The sequence below is a fragment of the Toxorhynchites rutilus genome, chromosome 1, assembly GCF_029784135.1.
Source record: "Toxorhynchites rutilus septentrionalis strain SRP chromosome 1, ASM2978413v1, whole genome shotgun sequence".
Lineage (NCBI taxonomy): Eukaryota > Metazoa > Arthropoda > Insecta > Diptera > Culicidae > Toxorhynchites > Toxorhynchites rutilus.
Genome location: NC_073744.1, coordinates 152,036,599 through 152,059,441, shown reverse-complemented (window position 1 = coordinate 152,059,441; position 22,843 = coordinate 152,036,599). Strand labels below are relative to the sequence as shown.

At 38.5% G+C, this 22,843-nt stretch overlaps 3 protein-coding genes across 6 annotated transcripts in view; 2 read left to right on the top strand and 1 right to left on the bottom strand.

The window, feature by feature from the left end:
- Positions 1–2,825, top strand: part of LOC129772960 (synaptonemal complex protein 4) — a 68,597-nt gene extending 65,772 nt beyond the window's left edge. For both annotated transcript variants that reach the window (XM_055776494.1, XM_055776507.1), the window contains 2 exons: positions 920–1,090; positions 1,173–2,825. In XM_055776494.1, the coding sequence (XP_055632469.1) occupies positions 920–1,090; positions 1,173–1,238 (237 nt within the window). In that variant the 3' untranslated portion in view covers positions 1,239–2,825. The remainder of the gene's footprint in view (positions 1–919; positions 1,091–1,172) is intronic.
- An 8,096-nt stretch (positions 2,826–10,921) lies between these two features.
- Positions 10,922–12,834, top strand: LOC129762406 (mitochondrial amidoxime reducing component 2-like). The gene is made up of 3 exons (XM_055760640.1): positions 10,922–11,171; positions 11,237–12,101; positions 12,160–12,834. The coding sequence occupies exons 1-3, from the start codon at positions 11,162–11,164 to the stop codon at positions 12,263–12,265; spliced, it is 981 nt and encodes a 326-aa protein (XP_055616615.1). The 5' UTR covers positions 10,922–11,161; the 3' UTR covers positions 12,266–12,834.
- On the bottom strand, positions 12,319–18,716 carry LOC129762405 (mitochondrial amidoxime-reducing component 1). 3 transcript variants are annotated; one of them, XM_055760638.1, is made up of 7 exons: positions 18,552–18,716; positions 18,286–18,322; positions 17,948–18,113; positions 17,207–17,890; positions 15,369–15,472; positions 12,645–12,719; positions 12,445–12,586 (listed from the first exon to the last, which is right to left on the bottom strand). In XM_055760638.1, exons 2-6 carry the CDS (start codon positions 18,293–18,295, stop codon positions 12,658–12,660), a joined length of 1,026 nt encoding a protein of 341 aa, XP_055616613.1. In that variant the 5' UTR covers positions 18,296–18,322; positions 18,552–18,716; the 3' UTR covers positions 12,445–12,586; positions 12,645–12,657. The 3 variants fall into 3 exon arrangements, with proteins under 3 accessions (XP_055616614.1, XP_055616612.1, XP_055616613.1); XM_055760639.1 differs by lacking the exon at positions 15,369–15,472 and having other exon boundaries at positions 12,319–12,586; positions 12,645–12,677; XM_055760637.1 differs by lacking the exons at positions 15,369–15,472; positions 18,552–18,716 and having other exon boundaries at positions 12,319–12,586; positions 17,948–18,092; positions 18,286–18,373.
- Between the last annotated feature and the right edge of the window lie 4,127 nt (positions 18,717–22,843).

The window sequence follows — 22,843 nt, the reverse complement described above, 5'->3', positions numbered from 1 at the left end:
GCAGATGGTCGTACGAATAGTGAGAGAAAACATCCACGTTGAGTTGTATTGGTGTGTAATCAAATTTTCGTGCGTACTCCGAGCCAATGTCACGCTAGCCTAGGAATCATAGGGAGGTATCGAATTTGTCAAAACATTTCTGCTCCTTATCTATGTTTCTCTGTTTTTTTTTTCTTTCAATCTGTGTTTTAACTCTCTAACATTTTTTGTTCTTTACCTACCGCGTCTATCATACTCTTTATATTTTGTTCTCTATCTCTGTGTTTGTCTTCTCACATAAACTAATTGAAAAGTGCTTGATATTGCTTCGTCACGCAAGTTTGATACGTGTTTTGAATAATCCACTCCTTTTTTACAATCGCGGCTATAACAGTTGAATGACAAGCAAATAGTCTTCTGTCAGAGTGTCGAGTGTACCTGTTCCGATTGACTTCTGGTTTAGCGATCTTCTGATCATTTATTTAGATTCCATTTGGATTCAAGCACTTTTCAATTATGCTTTCATGTTCTCTATCGATCACATTCATCTCCGTTGACTAGTTCAAACTGTTCGAACTGTTATTGTACCAAATTATTTCTTCCAAAATGCCAAATGCCTATTGTGCTTTTCCTTGCTCTGTTTTCTTCCTCTGGTGACCAGCACTACGATGACAAAATGACAGACGATTGTTGAATGCTCGCGAGTACGAAACATGAACAACTCCACCCAAAAAAAAAACACCAGCAAACAAACGGTGCAGCGTAAACTGAAAAACTGACGTGAGAAGCGATTTCGTGTGTTACCACCCTTTCTCTAACAAGTTGTTCTTAACCCCAAGAAACACCCTTTGTTCTAAAAAATTAACAACCGCTAACAAACCGAACGAGTCTGTGACCAATCTAAACTCTGACATTTCTCTGCCACCACCATCATCACCAGCTCGTCTCAGGTAGCTCCGGAACCGAGCAAAGTGACGAAAAGGCAAACGCACCGGACGATCACGACCTCGGAAAGGGTGACGGATACACCGAAGGTATTCCCGGACCAGTGACTCGTCTTTTTGTACTCGCAAACCGTGGTCTGTCCAATCTGATCCAAGATCTGATTCTGGTGAGTATTATCTCTTTTTTTTGTTTTTTGCTCTTCAACACATTGGCACTTACTATCCTGTACTTTATCTCCCTTTTTACAGCGAATCGCTCAAACCAGTGAACGAGTGGTCAACTTCAAAGCACGTCTGATTACGTCCCTCATCTAAGCAGATTCTCCGCAACCACCTCCTTCCCACGAATGCTAACACCCGCCCTAAACCCGTAGAATCGCGAATCCTGCCTCCCCTAACCATTTAATCCCAGTACAATATTCTTAGGTGTATCTGTTTGTTTTTGTCCATTGCTAAGCGCTCAAATCCTCAACTAATTGTTCTTCTGTGGCTGATCTACTGTCAGCTTTGTTAGTGTGTGTGTGTGTGTGTGTATACACGAACCAATCCCGGCAATCCTGTCACTGCCACTCGCAAGACAACTCATCAATCATCAAACGGAAAACACTCGCAACTGTAAATACAAGACTTGATCCTCACGCGCTCCTGTTTCAACGGCTCGGTTTGGGGACTGTCACACACACACACCTAGCATATCTGTTCCAAGGATCAGACGCTCAGAATGACAAGGCAACTGGAAACTATGCACGGAATACAACTACCGCAATCAAAAGAACAATACAAATTTCATAAGGCTGGAGAAGGTTACTTTTGTTTATAAGTGTAAAATACTTTCGTTCGTCTTTCATTTTTTCTAGTTTTTCTTCTCAAATGTAGATTTTGTTTACTCAGACCTAATCAACACTATCTCAGTGTGCGCACTTTATCTAATGGTACATTTGCTCAAATCGGATTATATGTGTATTGCAAGTTGTCGCAAGGTTTATTCTCACTCACTAACATTAACGGATTTTCTACTCGATTGCTCAATTGTGTTCTTCTAGTGGCTTTTAGAAAAAAAAAATCTAGGATTTACGCTTATTGCTAAACTATGCTGCCGACTGTCGTCTTCTTATGATTTTTTTCAGATCCTACTCTAATCAATGCTCTACACTCATCTGTCAAAAAAAACAATTACGAATGTAAATACATTTAATCTAGTTTTTTTTAATACAATTCTCTCAACATATTGTCTATTGCGCTGTGCTAAAGATCCTTATTAATTGTTAATGCATTTTGTTGCATGATCGCGAGAGAGAGAGAAAGAATGCAAGGAGCCTGCTAGGAAAGCGAGCTAGGGTGTAGGAGAGTATCCGCCACTAAATTTTCTTCCCGGGCGATCTCGAAGCGAGAAGTCAAATTAAGCTGTCTGAAGCTTTTGTTTTGTGTTATTACTTTTTTTGTTTATTTCCTAATCTTATTTTTGTGTATATCAATTCGAAAACAGTGTTTTTATTTTGTGTATTCTTTTGTAAATAGGTTTATAACTTCAACCTGTAGCTTTTCTTCTAACTACACTTCTTTTGTGCATTTTAAACCTCCTGTGCGAGTTTAATACGAAGATAGAAGAAAAACACTACTACGAAAGGCCGAGAAGCCGCGAACAACTATGAGAAAAAAACAAAATAAAACTATCAAATCTATAGGAAGAAGGAATAAATTGTAAACGTGTAGGTTAGAGTAAGTAAATGTGTATCAGCTTTTCTGGCGATAAAATTGTTAGGTATACGGACATGTTCAGACGAAACAAAATGTATGCAGGTAGAGACAACAGCAAAAAACCGGAAAATCAAATCGTTGCTGGACTGTTGGTTTAGAAAGAAAAGAAGTAAATTTTATGAATGACTATGTATTTAATGAAAACGGAAATGACTACGTATTTAATGAAAGAAATCCAAGGTGCCCTCTAATCCACTCATTTTAGCGACGATTTGTACTCCCTTGTGGTTTCGGTTCAGCAATTGTCCCATTCGCTGTGAGTTTATAAATCCATGATTGTATTGAAAATTTGAGGAATGCATGGAGATTTTCAGCCTTCAGAGTTTTTTTTCCATCGGCCGCTGACATTGCTACAAGAGAATAACCTCGATTTTCCTAACGATTCAACCGCTCCGACAATTTTGGGCCACCAAACGACTGAAAGGAGCACCGACAGCTTTCTGGCATAACAGTCCGGTTGGTACGCATGACACTTCAGGTGGTTCATTCGTAAACACTTCGAATTCCACTAGTAGCTGTTTGATTTGAACTTGATGCACTACCTTGAAGTACCTGAATCTCTGTATCCACCTTCAAAACCTGACAGCCTAGATAACACTTCACATTTGGTTCCCTAGTACATTATAGTTAAAAATTTTAACCCGCAAAACCCTCTTCTCAATTCGGGTACACGACTTATATCGGTGTGTGGAAAGCTTGATCAAAGCTGTGCAATCCTTCAACATTTCAAGCTAGTTTCCGTATAGTTGCACGTGAAAATTTTCCAACAGCGCGGATCGGAATGGATCCAACTTTAAGGAACCATACAATAAGTAGCTTCAGTGCCACCTCGTGCTCAAGGAACAATTTGAAGATCAATTCCTTCTTTGTGAAAATTCTTAGAGAGTCCTACATAGTTGATTGGGGTGGAAAAAAACTTTACATTTAATTTGCCAAACTCACAAAGCATCTAACTTCGCTCGGATTTTTGTTTTTCCAGAACTTGGATATTATCACTCGGCGGAATTATCCCCTCGGTCGTTGTGCTCTGAAAACTCCAGACATATTATCACAATTTCATCAACTCAGTCGCACATTCCTCTTTTTATGTCTACCTTGGAAAGGCGAACATTGTTCTCGGACTTATTCCTTCCGGGTGGAACAATCAAAATTTGATCAATTTCAATTTAAAGTACTTTTTTAAGTATGCGTTTAAGAAACTAAAACACAAAATCATTTTGTGGATGTATGCGTGTAAAATGATTCCCCTATGTCCGCGAGCCAACAAACGCATCTGTTGGACACGGCCAAGCAACAATCCCGGAAGTTATTGCCGATAAAACATACGTAAAATCGGACTGCGAACGGTTTCTGGGACAGGAACTGTACAATGACGTCAGGAAGTGGATAGGTGGTAGACATCTTCAAGACCTTCAAGATAAAACACCCCAAAATACCTGGCCAAGCCATCTGCACCTGTGGCTGAGGAAGAGGTCTTTTCATCGCAAACAGGACCAATGTTGCCACATTTTAATCTGTACCAGAAGGGAAAAAATATTTCTCATCTGTACTTTTTCTTCGAAAAATCAGTGCCATTAGAATTATGCATTGTAGAGAAAAATAATGAAATATGAAAAAATACTCATTTGTTTACTAGAAAATATTACATTTACTTGCTAACTTTATATCTAGATTTACTTACTACAACGTACATTCACATTTTGAGAGAAATTTCCCACGCGGAAAAAAATCTGTACCAATCTGTATTTTTTGACGGAAAACTGAAATGTGGCAACACTGATCGGGATAATCGAAAAGGACAATTACGTGAAGGCATGCCTGGACAAACTTCATGTCCTTGGGTACGAAAGTGAAGTTAGATCCGGCCAGAAGTTCGTAGGACCCTCGTGTTGCTTCAGCAGAGTAAGCAGGCGCTTCTGTAGACACTCCTTGAGGTAGATCTGCCCGTTCACATTCACGGTAGTCACGAACGGAGCCTACTGCATTTTGTGCGTATGTAGTCCTTGGCTATCTAGACTTGGATAGATTCAACTTTCTGGCCGCATCCCTGACCGATGAATTGGTATTCCGCTAAAACGCTTTCGATACATGCTTGTGATTCTGATCACTAATAGAACATCCATTCTGATCACATTTCTCATTCCGTTCGATGCTCAGAGTTTCGTTTAATCACACGACTCATCGTTGACTACACGATTCTAAATCGTTTTCCGGTGCCCCGATGAGAGGGTTGAGGATTTTACAGATGCTTGCGCAAAATCGATTCGCGTCGTTGCTTTTCGCAATTTTTCCAATTATCGAAAAGCTGACAGCGATAAAAATGCGGTGTAAACAATTCACTTTAAACTACTTCTACCCAAACACCCACCCCATGTCAAAAAAATGTTTAAAAATGGTGGTCTTAAACCGTATCCCCCCCCTTCTCCTTGTTCCTGAACAGTTGGCCAGAAATGATGTACATCCAAAAATAATGAGGTTGAATTACTCACGAGCCGAATCTTATTCCGTCTTATGATTTGCTGATAGTGGCTCTAAATGACAAAAAAAATGACGAGATATACCTTAGACAGGGATATTGGGTGAAAGGTTCTTACCAGCGGTAATCGAATATAGGATTGGGAAAGCAATCATGATGGCGACTTCTTTTGTTGGAAACGATAGATCAGGAATGATACACTTAAAATTAATATTTAGCACATTTTTTAACACCCTAATACATTACTTTAAATTAGCTTAAAAGTATCATTAAAAATGCTGTCCACCATTACTTGTACAGCATTTGCTCAAAGGGAGGCGATCTGGCGAAGTGGTAACATCCATGCCTCTCACGCTAAAGGTCACGAGTTCAATTCTCACTCCCGACATTCTTCCAAAAATGGAAGTAAAAGTGACGAACCAGCCAAATGAGTTGACATCACTATAATACAGGTAAAAAAAAAAAAGCATTTGCTCAATAGAGTGGCATGTGTATGTATAATACATCAGCCATTCCATGCCAAACCGATATAGTGCTTCTCAGATTTTTGAGAAAAGTGGTAATATTGCTTTTTGGTAATATTGCTTTTACCCCCTTTTCCAAAAATGACTTTTTTTCAAAAAAACCCCATCAATATAGGTATCAAATGAAAGAGCTTGACTAGTAGAAAACAGTTATTGATGAAAAATTACATTCGGATCGCGTCACCGAGGGGCCGCCGAGGTTCTTTGTACTCGTTAAATTGGAACTTCGGCCCCATTACTTTGACCTCTGAATAAATTTCATGACGCAAAAATCATTCATGATAAAAAAATTGCGTCTTTTTTGCATGTGGCATTTATATCTATGCAGTTTTTTCCCGTCAGATCGATCCCCATTCCGTTTGGAAAATCGATTCGACAAGATCTTATAAAGATCGTCCAATCCTATTAAATTTATCATTACGGCTGCATAATTTGCACCACCGATGCACACGGGAGCAGATAAAAATGGAGTTTCAGCGTAGCGAAGATGCACTATTTTTACTTACGGGTTATGAAGCACGCACGCACACACGCAAATATCCATATATCGATGGCTTGAAGCATCTAAATATACACACACTTATCTCCGTTTTTTGCTCTTCTCAACAGAAGCTCTTTCTATTAATATAGCCTATCTAGATTAGCTTAGCTGTTATCCTTGGTGAAAAGAGTCCTGCTACCGCCATGCGAAACCAAATCACAGGCAGAATTCCAGAACAATTAAATTTTCTTGATGAGCTGACGATAGCCTAGCTTGATGATTCCTCACAATGCAATGATTGCAATGCCAGAAACATCAGTGAGTGAGTAACTTGGTAAGCGTTTCTATTTTCCCATGCATTTGTTCAGTCCATTTGTGTGCTTCCCGAACAGAGCTGTCAATAACGAGCAACTTATCGACGAGCAACGGAGGGGAAATCGTAGGATATAAAGTCACCGTGAACAAAGGAAAAGAAGAAGAATGAAGGGGAATACTTGCCTAGAGTATAAACAGTGGATTTCGCTAAGGCAGACTTTCATTCGGCATCGGACTGTTGAGCAATCCAGTTCACTTTGCTTTCGCTGCACTTCGATCTAAGATTGGACCCCACCAGTGGTAATCCAACTTGGATATCGTTGTTTGGTTTTTCTGTTCGTTTTTCGCGTTATCCGTGTCGTGTTTTTTTCCGCGTCATAAATTGGACGCTTCGCACAGTGTGTGATGAGCAAGAAGAAGAGGAAAGCTGAATTCGCATCGATGAGTGTTACAGCAGAGTACAAGCTGTGTGGCATAATTCAGTCTTTTTCCAAGCAGTGAACATTGTTTGTTTTCCGTCATCATAAGGGCTTCGATGGTGTTTTTGACATTGCATGAATGTATTAAGCTGACTTTATGGCGAAGCAAGCGTTAAGATTGTACCAAGCATCTTGAATGTCGTACTGGAATGTTACAAGTTATTTGGGTCCGCGTGCCAGTCGCAAAACTGCCTACAACTAGAATTGCATTTGCACTAGTCTTGATCATAATGAAGCAATGCTACTGTTTTCGAGGTTGTTGATATTAAAAAAAGAGTTTATTTCGCTTGTTTAATCACCAAGAAAGTGAATGTCGTTCTGGAATTTTGTATGTGATTAGGTTTCGCTTGCCAGTAGCAAAACTTCCTCCACTAAGGGTGACAGCTGCGCTCATCTCGAGTATGAGAAAGTAATGCAACTTTTTTCGAGGCCAGTAATATAAACAGAAGTGTTTCTTTTGAGAATAGCACAAAATGATGAGAAGTGTTTATATTCCTAGTAGTTTCAAGCCACCAATGTATGGCTCTGTATGCATGCTATGGGATATTTGAGGGGCTTAGAATGCAAGGGGTGTAAGTGACTTGATCAATTTCTCTTCATCAACTTTTCTTTTTTCTTTAGTTAATAACTCAACTGCAAAAACGTTCCAATTTAAGTTTGCTATAGAGTCCGATAGATGAGGTTCTGACCTATCTTCCACATTGCCAAATACAGTACGGAATGTATTTACATCTAAGTTATGACCAAAAGAGAGAGTCGATGTAGAGAAATCGATCAAATCACTTACACCCCTTTCATCCTAAGCCCCTCCTTTGATACTTGCAAGTGTTGTCATTGTTGTTGTTTCCTCGCGGTGCTAAAGATATATTGATATAATCGACTGTAACCGAGTCTATGTCAATTTCGAAAAAGGCCACCGGAATAGCGTTCGAGGTAAATTTTTAATGCATTGACATGAAATAAATTGCGACATACGATCAGCTATTGTATTGTTCTGTGAAGGCAAGAATGAATCATCAGTCAATTATCGTCAACTGATTCTACAATGAAAAAAACATTTCAGAGATTGTTCTATTAAGCAGTCGTTTCTAAAATTTCACAGCATAGAATAACATCCGAAGGTTTAAACAAACGACTTTTATAACATAACAGCGTAGTTCTACGTCAACAATGCGGTCGTATCTTGGACACAACCTCCTGTAATTTTTTTAATATAGGTAATTATCAAATTTATTAATAATTTCAAAGTTTAAATAATGATGGTTGTTCATATACCATGCAAACATTAAGTCGTATAACTCTAAGTCCTATATTTATTAGGATCGGATCACAATCGTATATAATGTCGATCGAAACAAACATCGTGTAGATCTAAAATCGTATAAAATGAGAGAACTTTGATTTTATTTATATCGACAAATTAAGTCGTATCGTACAATTGAGCTAATCGACATCATATATGCGTTTCAGGCAGATGCAGTTCGAGAGTCATATAAACGTATAATTTGAATCAATGTAGTATCAAGAAAAATCTTGTCACATGCTGTGGAATATATTCCAACAGTAAATCATATTAGAATTGAGGACATATTACATCATATTATGAATTTCACACATCAATATTTTTATTGTTTATTGTTTATTGGATCTGTGCGGTCGTTTGGCCACTAAGTTAGATAGGAAAGTAGTATATGGAAACAGTACGGAAGGAAGTGTTTACCTGAAGCATGAAAGAGAGAGGTTAAACACAAACTTTTGTAACTCTGCGTTCTCTCAATAAATTCAGTGGTATTCAGCTTCTACTAGAATTAGTACTTTTGTTTTAAGACAGAATATAATAGTTTCAAGATGGCTGTGGAGTGGTTTTCTCGTATTGACTAACCTGGCAGTATACTTCAAAGCGCCTTGGATTGTTTGGCTTTGCAAGGTTGCCAAGTTTGTTGGCAAATAGTATCCAACTATGTAAAACTACGTTCGGAATTCATTGAGAGGGCAAATTGTTCTCAGTCAAATGAATTTTTCATTACAATTTAGATTTTATCATCTCAAATAAACGAATGAGATGACTTCCTTTTTCTTAACACACATTTTATTTCCTTTGATAACATAAATAAGACTCAGCTGTCCTATAGAGCAAAATTTTGGCCAATCGTCACTAAAGACTTAACTTAAACATAAAAACGGTTTGTTTTGAGGCACGGATTACCAGCGACTTACTCGGGATTAGTTCCAAGCACACTCACACACACACTCTTTAAACATTCGACAGCTTCCATCCTCACTTACTTTCGTTAGTCTGCGTATGAGAGGATGGAAAAGGGAAGGGGAACCAACTACCTTAACCAACTTATATCACGTTTTTGACCAACAAAAATGGGAAAGCAAACAAAATCATAGTTGAATTTTCGATTTTATGATGAATTCGTACACGAACTTCACGTTAAGACTCATTTGAAAGGGAAATCGGCAACCAGGAATGACGTATCCGATTGCATCTCTTTCGTATCATATGTACGAGTTTTAACTGCTCCTGCTCCTGCTTGATAATCCAACCAACCGGAGTTCGAATACCATTCGAGAAATTTTCTTAACTATCATCAAAATTCATTTCAAACAATACAATACATTTGACTGACTTGAAAAACTGCAGAAAAACATTTTAGTTTAGGAAAACAGGTTTCCAAAAATACAAACGAAGTTCTTCGTATATAGGGCTCTATCCCAGAAAACGAGACGAGCAGACGAGCGCTCGTCTCGTTTGTTTTCATATTCCAGAAGCCGAGCTCGACTAAAAACAGACGAGTAGCTCGTCTGGTTCGACGACCGTTTAGCCACGCTCGTCGATGAATCAGTCGAATCGTCTAGTTTGTTTGATGTGTTTGTTCACCTTGTTGATTGAAAGCATCGGTATTCTTCTGCTCCACCTTTATCTTCAAAAATTGTTTCACGCCTAAACTAGTATTGCATAAGCAATGTATGTTTTCAACTGCAACCATCAAATTCAATTCAGTAATTGCAAGATTTTACAGTTTTTCAAATGGGCCTCTTCCAAACAACACAACCAAATGTAAACATTCAACACATATTCAGGGATGCCAGATGACTGTTTTGAATATATTAACACGGCACGAAAAGGGTCTTCACATATTGAACGAAAATGAGTAATTCAAAACAACTACTTCATTGGAAATACATATATATAGATTTAAAACTTTCCTTGATAAGTCGTTGATTAGGTGATTAGGTTGATTAGGTGAAATATTGCCCCCAATAAATCCATAAAAACAAAACGTCTGAGTGATGAAACCATATGCTCGAGGAAAAATATCAATGAAACCAAAAGATATATGAAACTTATTCCTTTTTGTTATGTTTTTTTTTTATATTTTGGCACTGAGAAAAGAGTATCGATTGATCAATTTTAAAATTGTTTGTTGTCCTTCTCAAAACAAAAACATGTCTTCTCATCTGACATCACTGATTATACCGAGAAAACTGACTGAAGTCTCTCCAGTCTACCAAATAAAACATTTCAATGAAACTTGTGTACTGGAATGGTATATTTTGCTCGTCTCGACAGTGACTGAAGCCGAGACGAGACGAATTGCTCGTCTCGTTTTCTGGAATAGGGCCCATAATGTCCGTCTTACCCCAAGTTTCCCTAGTTTATATTAAGGATATTATCGAAGCTATCTTTCAGAAAATAAATAATCTACAAGAAGCTCTACAATGAGTTATTCATTGAATAGTACAGAACCCGATATTAAAAATTACGAATCAGGGCACGTGTACTAACACGTTTAAGATTCAAATTAGGACAACGATGCGCATTAGTATGTGACCTTGAGGTGCAAAATAAGGGAAACACTCGAGTCGACCTCCCAGAGAAAAAATCGCATCACAGTGAATGTAAAGTGTGTCGGTGTGGTCGATCAACACCGGTTCCCACTGTCACATACAATAAAAATAAGACTCTAACATTTTACGTCTCGTCAATATTTACATTATTCCCATTCTTATCACCTCTCTACACACAAACTGAAAAGCGGAGAGAGTAATGCCGACAAAGGTTGATAAAACAAAATCTCCTCAGTAGATATTTTAATCTGCCGCAGTTCTGCCGGTTGTCTCCTTTCCGCTCCTAAGTTAATCATTTGGATCGATTTCAAATCACCTGTTCAGGTAAATCCACTGAAATTACACCAATGCTTTCGAGTAAGTAAAAATTCTCGCCCCCATAATTCACTGTACATTTCAATTGCCTTCATTCTCTCACCCAGAGTTGATTGACGAGTTCCACTCGGCTAGTCCGTCGAAAAAGGCTCTCCTGGTGGCAGCTGGGGTGGGCCTAATAACGGCTACCGCCTTCGGCGCTTACTACGCGAAGAAGCGAATCCACAACACCCCGCCCAAGGTGTGGCACAAGGCCGGAGAAATCAACGAAATATACGTATATCCGATCAAATCATGCGCACCGGTAAAAGTTAGCCGGGTCGATTGCTCCATTCTGGGGCCCCAACGGAATCTGCTTCGGGATCGAATCTTCATGGTGACGAGTCTGGAGGGAAAATGGATAACGGCAAGGCAGAAACCGAAGCTCGTTTTGATTCATCCACAATTCGACGATGCGTTCGAACGATTGACTCTTTCCGCGCCTGGTATGGACGACATTTCAATCCAGGTACGGAGTTTGTACGACCAGCAGACCACCGACAGTGTGGTGTGGGGTGAGTCAGTTCCAACGGTGGATTGCGGCGACGAAGTGGCGAAATGGTTGTCGAGATATCTGCTGGATAAGAGCGAGGGATATCGGTTAGTGTTCTATCCGCTGAATGAGACCAGCAGGAAAAATGCCAGCTCGGATTCGGGCGCTCTGCATGACGAGACCAGCTATATGTTGTTCAATTCCGCTACCGTGGAAGACCTGAATGGGAGACTGGAACAAAAGGTGACACCGCTCCATTTCAGACCGAACTTTGTAGTCAAAGGTCCACCAGCGTTTGCCGAGGATAACTGGCGATGGGTTAAAATAGGAAATGTGGTGTTCAAGTATGTTAGACCATGTTTAAGATGTGTTTTCACCACTATCAACCCGATGAATGGCGTCAAACATCCCGAGGGACAGCCGTTGGCCACGTTGAAACAGTAATGCATTACATTACAAAGAATTGCGAACAAAGATGATTGATATGTCCTTTTTTAGATATCGGATCAACCCAAAGTATGGTAAAGACCCTGCCTTTGGAATACATCTCGGAGTGAGAACAGGCGGAGAAGTCAGCCTCGGCGACTCGGTGTATTATGGATAAGGGAGGTCACATTTCGGATAGAGCGGCCATTTTTAACGAAAAAAAAAACAAGATAGATAAAATGATATAATTCGACAAATGCTTTTTCTATGTTGCTTAAAAAAGCAGAAATAAAAAAAATACTTTTTGCAATTCCCTTCTTTCTTCTTAATATCTAGACAAAACTGCGAGTTTCTACGCCACCGCCTTCTCGAGAGGCCTTAGCGCAGATGCTAGAACCCAACGTAAACTGTTTCGCCGAGACGCACGGTGCCTTCCCTGCGGACGCCCATCTGCATTCCCAGCACGGGAGAGTTTCCGAGACCAGGTTTCTTGCGATAGCTAAAATGGTGAATAGGTTGAAATTTCATTTTTTGAAAAAGGGAATAACGAAGCATACGTTTTAAGCATGTTCAGTGGTTCACTGTTGGGACTGGGGATGCCCGTTTCGGGGTCGACGTTTGTGAAAATGCATCTAAAATTGTAGTAAATAATTATGTTCTGTTCCAGATGAAATTACGATTATGAAAGTTACCATTTAGATTCATGCGCGCATTAGAAAGATAGAATTTTGGATTTAGAATAGGATACAGATGTACAATGATGTGATGTGATGTGATTAGAACCAAGAATATAAGTAATAAATAAAAATCATATCATTCAGAGTTGGAACACACGCTTCCGGAGACTTCAACAAATTTATCTAGTGAATTGAAATATTGCAAATTAAGAGCAATTTGTGTTCATGATCATCATCCGTACGTGGACTCGTAAAACTTTTGAAAGTCCCACGTAACGGGCGACTGATCCACACTCGGTCACAGGCCTCCAATACCGTTATTCCATATTTCTTAACGACTTTCATCTACCTTTGATAATGTATAAAAACAACAACAATGTGTGCATGTGATCCATAAATACGGAAGCACTCTCCACTGGACAGCATGAAAATTAACGCGATGCCTCCACCGAATAAAACTGCATCACATTACGCGATATCTTTCATTCACAACATCATTCGCACTCCGAAAATATTTTGTTTTTGAACTTGGATCGAAAAAAAACCGCTGCGTGTTATATCAGCAATAGGAGAGACTGTTGTATACCCGCTAGCTGTAGCGGAAGTGTATATTTTTTGAAATCGCAAAAACGGGCGGAGCTTAAATGCCAATATTTCCTCCCTCCCCAGGTATACAAACAAACATCTCAACCCTTATCCTAACGGAAATACCCACTTCTGATTGGTCGAAATTGACGACACAAGCGGTGGGGCCCTAACAGAGACATCAAAACCAAGTTTCCTGGGGGAAATCGGCATTGCAAATATATGTAAGTCGGGGGTATTTTTAAATTTCAAATAAAGTGAGTGATACGATGATTTTTAGCAAATAAAATTTAAATTTGAAACTTTAATGTTCGCGAGGTTCATATCAATGACCGATCGGGTATTGTGAAAAATTGAGCACAAGTGTAAGTGTAAAATTGTATATGGTGGCAGCTGTGTTAAAAATGACATGATATATGAAACGATTTATTTCAATTTTCATAAATAAAAACCAACGCTCGAGAACTAAAAAGCTCGAGAACGGGTCGTTTGGTTTAAGCTGGCTGTGTTCATTTCCACCCAAGGAAAGGTTATACGGCGAGAAAAATTGGAAAAGTTAAATATAAAAGATAAAAGAAAAGAAAATAAGTTGCGAGAGTCTGTTTGAGTGCAACAGCAAAGCTATTCCAATGACTTTGCGGTAAACTTATTAAAACATAGAATTGGGCCGCTAGTCAAGAAAGTAAATGTTCTGGAATTTTGTATGTGATTAGGTTTTGCTTGCCAGTAGCGAAACTTCCTCCACTAAGGGTGACAGCTGCGCTTCTCTCGAGCATGAGAAAGTAATGCAACTCTTTTCGAGGCCAGTAATATTAACAGAAGCGTTTCTTTTGAGAATAGCGCAAAATGATGAGAAATGTTTATATTGCTAGTAGTTTCTAGCCACCAATGTATGGCTCTGTATGCATGCTATGGTGAACGCGTGTTTGGCGCTTGGTTTACGCTTAGTTTGTACGAACGATATCTAGAGGTGCGATTCCTTTGAGGCAATACTAAATAATATGTAGCATGATATTTGATACTTGCAAGTGTTGTCATTGTTGTTGTTTACATGCGGTGCCAAAGATATATTGATGTAGTTATGAGATATGGAATAACGGTGCTGGTGCAACATGTATATAATCGACTGTAGCCGAGTCTATGTCAATTTCGAAAAAGGCCACCGGAATAGCCTCCGAGGTAAATTTTCAATGCATTGACATGAAATAAATTGCGGCATACGATTGTTTTGCGAGGGCGAGAATAAATATTCAATCAATTATCGTCAACTGATTCTACAATGAAAAAATAATTTCAGAGATTATTCTAATAAGCAGTTGTTTCTAAAATTTCACAGCATTATAGAATAATATCCGAAGGTATAAACAAGCGACTTATATAAAATAACAGCGTAGTTCTACGTCAACAATGCGGTCGTATCTTGGACACAACCTCCTATAATTTTTTTGAAAATATTATGTATTCCGGCGACTTCGGTACCATATGAGCGAGTTTTTCCGAAAGCAAGACAAGTTTGCAGTGAAAGATGTAGTAGACTTACATCATATAACATTGGAAAGATAATGTTTATAAATAAAAAAAAAAAGAATATCATTGTTATTTTTTTCTTTTCTCTGCACTGATTATTGTTTTAAACCTTATTTTTTACGTCTTCCATTCTTTACATATCCGAATAAACCAGTTCTTGACAAGAGCCGTCGAGCCGTCGAGCCGCTCAAATGAGCCGGCTCTGTTCATTGAACGCACGGCACTGAGCCGCTCACTGAAATGAACCGTTTTGCCCATCTATACTCAAAGTACGTGCAATAAGAAGGTAGTCTACTCCCTGCTTCGTTCAAGTGTGGTAGGCAAAGGAAAAAAGCAAGAAATAGTAATAAACCATCGATCGGATCCATATAAATTTAAATTTTTTTAATTTTTCAAATTATAATACAAGAACTGTCTCCAAAAATGTTTCGAAATGATGAAATAGCAGTTTACTTAATTATTTTAAAATTTAAAACTGTAAAATTATCGCACCTGTACTATAAAAATAATGCAATCCGATAAACAAATGTGTTGAGAGGTTATATCGAAGCAGTGTCGTTCCCGTTCCCGATCCATGGAGCGAATGCATGGGATAGCTGAAAACATCTCCGATTAGTTTATCTCATTCGAAATTATTCTGTTCCGGCATCGCGGGACGTGGTACTTCAACATTTACTACTGAAGTAAACAAAACCTGTTCAGTATGAAATCGATAAAAAACCACATAAAAACTTACTTGCACTGAAAAAGCGGTACATTATCGTGTTTACCGTCGGCACGACTTGCGATATTGTCTCTTTTCAGGTTTTTTGGAACTTTTAAAATCGAGAAATATTGAAAAAACTTCAGAAGTTCGAACTAAGGATTTGTTATTACCAACTTCGTTGTGTGTGTAACACATGCGCTCTCCGTGTGTATACACAGGAAATATCCCTTACCTTCTATTCTACGTACTTTGATCTATACTCACAATACAGTGGACATAGTAGATACGCGCCGACTTACTTCTCCCTATCGTATTAGCTCCAATCGTTTCCTGCCGATTATGATTCTAACAATTTACAAAAGTGTTTCACAAGTCTTTTTCACAGCAGATCGTTTGAAAGATTGATCTCGGAGATTTCGTGTCGGCCTACTCTGATAGAAAAGGTTCTTTCGGCCGGGTTATTGATTTCTCGGCTGTTGTGGCAACACTAGTTATGAAGAAATATGTGTTTCATTTGTATGGGAGCCCTGCGGAGGGGTCTCGAACTATAATAAGAACCTTCCCGGTCCAAAAAGCCCCCATTATTTTCAAGTCCATAAGGAACAGACCGACAGACAGAAATACCTTTTTGTGTATGAAGATTGTCAAGCGGAAATTAAAGAAGGGTGCCAAAGTGCTGCAGGCACGAAGAGATCGTGGAATAAATGGGCACTGAGGTTGACCAACATTTTTTGTACGTTTAACCAATCCCAAGATACAACTGGTTTTCTGATCCAGGATTATAAATGTTATATTAAATTATGAACATTATAAACATTCTTACATGGTTGAATAAAGCATTTAGTATGATTCCTTGCTGTTGTGCACCCGTGGCCGAGTGGTTAGCGTCCCACACTATCATGCCGGGTGTTCGGGTTCGATTCCCGTTCTGGTTGGGGGATTTTTCGTCAAAGAAAATTCTTCCGGCTTGCACTGTGGTCACGCGTATTCTAGAGCTTGCCACTTTAGAGTACATTCAAGGCGTGTTATTCGGCATAGAAATCTCAACCAAGTATTAATGAACGACGCTAGTTAATGAATACGTTGAGACGGCAAAAGTTCCACAGGGAACGTTAACGCCATTCAAGAAGAAGAAGATGATGATTCCTTGCTGTGGTGACTGAGAGCAGACTGCAAAGTGTTAAAAGGAACCTGCCTATACGACAAGATCTGGGGCAATCCAATAATGGCTTTCGGTTTGAAGTTCCTTCTGAATAAAACCGGAACTATTGTGGGCTATTGTACGTACGCGACCCGGCAATCGGAACCATCGGGTGCACAGTAGCTCCAGCGGGAGTCTTGAGCAACTTTCGGATGCAGCTATCCACATATGAAGTGCACGCACCTCAATCTGTTCCATTCCTATATGGTCTAAGATTTGTCTTCCAATCGAAATTTGTTTTTTTTGCGTTCCCACACCACAATTGTGGAATAAAGTGAAATATTCATGCGTTCGTGTTGGACGCTTAAAAAACGCAAGTAAAATATCCACTTTCTTGATTATCATGAGGACGATACGCATAACAAACAAGTATGATCCATCAATAATGGACAAACAATAAACAAAGTTCCCCCAATTACTCACCTTGTACAAGCTTTCACATTCCTGAAAATCGTCTCGCCAATTTTAATCCACTTCCAGTCATCCTCTTCATACGCTCCCGGTCCTTTCACCACAAAGTTGGGCCGATACTGCAGAGCAGTGATAGGTTTATCAAGCTTTGTATTAACATCAGCCACCGAAGCCTCCGTTAGCAGCATAAAACTGGTAGCGTCGTGCAGGGCTCCCGAATCCCTTGGTGTCAGATTAATATGAATCCGATTGACCTCTCGCACAACCCGCGTGGGATAATCCAGCGGATAGAACACCATTCGCAGTCCGAAGTCCTCACTGAGAAGAAACCTAGACAGCCACCGGGCCACCTCCTCTCCACAGTCGACAGCCGTTACGGTCTGTCCCCAAACCGAAGCCTTGGCCGGTTCCACCGCGAGCAGTCGCTTCACGTCGATACTGATGTCCATCATTCCGGGCGCGGCCAACGTCATCGTCTCGTACTGCTCATCGAATTTTGGCTTGATCATCACCATTGTGGGATAGGCACGACCGGTGATGAAGTTGCCGTCGGTTTTAATCACCATGAACACGCGATCCCGCAGCAGCCCAACCCGTGGACCAATTTTCGTGCAATCGATACTGCTCATCCGAATCGCCCCGCAGGATTTAATCGGAAATATGTTGAGGTCGGTGATCTCTCCAACTTTGCGCCATCTGTACGAAACATATTGACGATAGCAACAGATTATCTTATCGATCAAATAAGCTTACCGCTTCGGAGGTCGATTTTCCAAGTATTTCCTCACCAATTTATAAATACTGTACCCGGCGAGGGTGGCCACACCAACTCCGGCAGCGACCACAACTATCGTCCTCGTGTTACCGCCAGTGGGCGTCGTGGAATCATCAAGCAGTTCTATTTTTAAAAGAGAAACTCCTGTTATTGCACAGGCCCAATCGATACCCAGCAGTATGGAGCGATGGAACAAATGTGCAATTTTGACCCATTGAGTAATGGGAGAAGCAATTAATGAGAGAGAGTAAATATGCAGAATGGGACTGATGATATAATCTACTGTTTAGCTGATTATAATCAAGCTTTTACTTACTGGACACCATTTCCGGATGTTCCACCTTAATGTGTTGCTTGAAAGTAAATGGAATCGAACAGAAATCAATCATTAATCAAAACTGTTTTGCACACAACGTCGTTCAAGATACACTGTCATTCAAATTGTAATTGAGCAGTAGTGTCCCTTCCAGCTCAATTGGCTCCATTGATAACACCGAGATGATAATTGATAACGCAATCAACAATGAACACGAGCCTAACAAATCTTGAAAGATAATGTGCGTTTAGAAGTGATTGTTTTACCTATCGTTGGAACGTTGTGGACACACAGGCGTAAAATGAAATACTGCCGTGGCAAAATACCAGGTGAGAAACACAATTTTTCAAATACTGATCGAATGCTTCGCTTATCGTATTTATTGACCCAACATAATCATCTGATACCGGCTTCGCGAGGTTTGTTTGTTTTTATTGATTCATGCACAATCGTTTGAAACCCCTACGGACTGGGTAATAATTAACTTCAGCGTGAGGGAAATATTTCAATGGCACAGTTCCCAGCAGAAATGTTTCATTGAAACATTTTCATTTTTTTTCGACGCATACACTCTCAGGAAAAAATTGTAGATATGATAATTTTTTTTTGGTAAATATTACCAATGATTAGTCAATTTCTGCAATACGAATTATTCATACATATTACGCGATAACATTGGTAAACAAATGTCAAACCGGCCAGTATAATTCGTCGGTTCCACGTTGGTTTAAAATAAGTCATAAGTTCATCAATAAATAAATGCAATTTTATTATTTTTTCATGCATTATGGAATGTTATAGTTAGAACCTAGGTAGTGCGGACTGAATCAAATCGGCTGTCAAGAAAGATCCAATAGAATTGTCAAAAAAGATCCAATGATCAGGAGTGTTATTTTTCTTATGATAATCAACACTATGAAAAAGGTATTGCTATCAAAGGCAAAAATAATTAAACTTATAAAATGAACGAACTACATTCTTCCGTCAATTTTTTAGTTGACCATTGCATTTCTGAAAGAGCATTTTATATTGCAAGGTATTAGAACCTGACAGAATATAAACAACCTACGAATAACGCTTAGTTCACTCCAAGATTTTAATGTTGGAGCAAAATTCGACATTGGCGAATTTCGATACGTACATACATAGCAGAAGTGAAATGTTTTGGAGACGTTTTTTCTAGCGTCGGTGAAAACAGCTTTGCTAGTGAAGCAGACCGAATGAAATAAATAAGATCCATAAGATCCGCTAGTCCTAGTGATGAATATAACGGTAAAGCAATCGGCGCTTCGTGTTGATGATGGACGTAATCTTCTGAGTCAACTACCGGTTTAATTGTGGATAGGGCATTACGGTTTCTCACGAGGTTTCTTTTCCGGTTGAAATGTAACGACGTATTTGTAACCTGTAAATGTGTTTGAAAGGTTTGCTACACTTTTGGTTTTCAATAATTGAAACATCGTACTTACTCTACAGATACGGGAACCCTTATTCGAAACTAGTTTATCGTCTCCGCAAAAATCGACCCAGCGCGTCTGTAAATACGTTTCCGAGGGTATACGATAAAAGCTAACGCGAACATTTTCACTCATATTCGGGCGGCCTTTCACTGAGCAACGCATTTTGAATGTCCACTTTCCCTGATATAATATTTCTCCAAACGAAGTCATAGTCATGTAAATATTTAGTCCTGCGGTTTGAAAACATTCGATAAAAAGTGGAACGAAGAGTTACCAGATGATTTTTGAAAAAAAATCTGTAAAAATATGTGAAAGTCTGTTAAAAATGTGGAAATGTCTGTAAAAGTGTGCGAATCTGTAGAAATGACTTTCAACGTTAATTTTCATAGATTCATTGATATTTTGTACATCGCGATGCACGTAAGATTGTCTTTTGTAGTGGTACTTTTGTGCTTTATCGCAGAACATTAGACCCGCATTTTTTTATTTTTTCGTTAGGGTGACCATTTCCATTTCAGGGTGGTCCGAAAAAAATAATTTTTCCACTTTTTCCCAAAACTGACTTCTTTCAAATATTCATAACTTTGGAACCACTGAGCCGGTTTAGATTATCGACATATCTAGATGAATCCAATGAGCTAGCTTTTTATTAAAAAATATTGAACTTTCAAAAAAATGGGTTTCATTTTCGTAGTTATCGATTGCATTAGTTTTTCATTGTATTCACTTTTGGCTTTGGACTAAAGGGCGCTATATGTTTTATATTTTTCTTGGAACATTAGGCTGTTTTACATAACATATCTCGATTTCAGAGATGAGTCTTTTTTTGTTTTTGAGATATGATTTTTCAAAGTTAACCAATGGTCCGGAAATCATTTTTCCCTTGAGAACGCATGGATTAGCTGTATATATATACTAGCTGACTCGGCGAACTTCATCCCGCCCAAAATTATTGTTTTGATATTTTTTTTTCCAATTCATTTATTTGTAAGGCTCAATCGCATAAGCTTTGCGGAGCCACTAATTCATGATTTGTTTATACAGAATTTCAACTTAAATCTATGTTTAGTAGGTTTAGTAGGTCTCGCGCGCGACGCTCAAACTTTTGTAGACAACTTTTATTTTTTTTTAAACTAATAGAACTATAAGAACGACAAAATAAAAATAAAAATAGTCCATCATCACCAAGATCATGACAGACATAATAGAGATCAATACGAATTTAAAAAAAAGATAATTAAAAAAAATTAAATAATCTACATAATATAATCCGTTTAAAAAAAACTTCGTCAGATTCATTGAAAATGGAAACAAACTGCAAAAAAATTGTCCACATTAAATTATCCGTTCGTATAAAACTTCGTCAGTAAAGATCTTCGTCATAAAAATAAACAAAAACTCGTTCAGCTGTTAAGAAAACACAGCTTTTACATGTGAAATACAGTGCCTCTTAAATTCTGTTAGTGTTGTTGCGCATTTAATATGTCTTGGCATCGAGTTGAAAACATTTATTCCGTTGAAGTACAACGAATTTTGTGAAGCACATGACAAAAAATTAGGTGTTCTTATTTCATTCGCGTTTCTAGTGTTATAACTATGGAAGTCACTTCCTCTTTCAACTCGATCACACAAATATCGTGGCAGCAAACCGTTAATTACTTTAAAAATGAACACCATAGTTAAATAAACAATTCTTTGCTTCACGGATAACCATTGCAGAGCGTCCAACATTAAAGAAGAGGAAGTGAATCTGTTACATTTTAGTATCAACCGCATTATTTTGTTTTGCAAGCGCTGTAATCTCGATATTTGTGTGTCATTGGCTAAAAATAAAATGGAAGAGCAAAAGTCTAAATGAGGAGAGATGATTGATTTGTATAGCTGTATTTTGCTGCAAATAGTTAAATCGTTTTTCAATCGACATAAAATTCCATACTTCTTGGCAATTTTCTTGATGTCAATTGATGCAAACATCTTTCCGATCTATTATGAAATGTTCGAGTTATAAGCATCCGAAATCTTCCATTTTTCCTGTATGTTCTGTGTTTTGGTTTTCATTTTACCTCTCATATATACCGGTTAGATGAAGCCCCACGTAGAAAAACGACTTTGCGATTCTCGCGAGATTCGAAGGAACCCAGCAAACATTAAATCGCATAACAAGCGTATATATATAACATCATATGCCCTAAAATTTGGTTGGCATATAATGCGCCTAACTGGCATATGCATACAAAAGTGGAGGCCATATACATAGATGGCAAATGCTTACCGAATTTGTTTGGATGAATATGCAACTTTGGCCGGCTATAATAGCGATAATGTTGAAATTGAATTGCGATCTAATATCAATATATTCAATAATTGTCAAAGCACCAAATACGACTTTTGCCATACTCATATACGATTTATTAAAGACATAAAAAAATAAATGGCGCAAAATATTTTCTTGAAATGTTTATTAGAACCTCACGAATCGCTGATGTTTGGTGAAAACTGCTGCGATGTGGGTTCGAACTCCGGTCGTCTGGATTATCATCCACCAGCTATCTCGCGCGGGTATCTGAAATTGATTTCAACAACAGTTAAAACTTTCGAGTGCATCAGCATTTCATTGACATTTCAATATGATGTAATATGTTCTTTATTAGGATCTAATATGATTTACTGTTTCATGATTTTCTTCAACATGCAACACGATTTACTACAGTACTGAATCGATTTAAATTATACGCTTATACGACACACAAACTGCATCAGCGTAATATACGCGTATGATGCGGATTAAATATATTTTACGACAATGTACATAATAAAATTGATGTTTATTATACCGAATTGCGACGCCATTTGTTTATTTCTATGTCTGTAATAAATCGTATATGAGTATGGCAAAAGTCGTATTTGGTGCTTTGACAATTCATGAATATATTCATATTAGATCGCAATTCAATTCCAACATAATCGCTATTATAGCCGGTCAAAGTTGCATATTCATCCAAACAAATTCGGTAAGCATTTGCAATGTATGTATATGGCCTCCACTTTTGCATGCATATGCCAGTTAGGCGCATTATATGCCAATCAAATTTTAGGGC

Excerpts from the sequence above, each read along its gene's own strand:
- LOC129762406 (XM_055760640.1), top strand. Across the intron at positions 12,102-12,159 it reads CCGTTGGCCACGTTGAAACA|ATATCGGATCAACCCAAAGT; the intron begins GTAATGCATTAC and ends GTCCTTTTTTAG.
- LOC129762405 (XM_055760637.1), bottom strand. The coding sequence starts at position 18,358 with ATGATTGATTTCTGTTCGATTCCATTTACTTTCAAGCAACACATTAAG. Across the intron at positions 17,891-17,947 it reads GAAAATCGACCTCCGAAGCG|ATGGCGCAAAGTTGGAGAGA; the intron begins GTAAGCTTATTT and ends TGTTTCGTACAG. Across the intron at positions 12,587-12,644 it reads CCACTGAACATGCTTAAAAC|CTATCGCAAGAAACCTGGTC; the intron begins GTATGCTTCGTT and ends TCACCATTTTAG.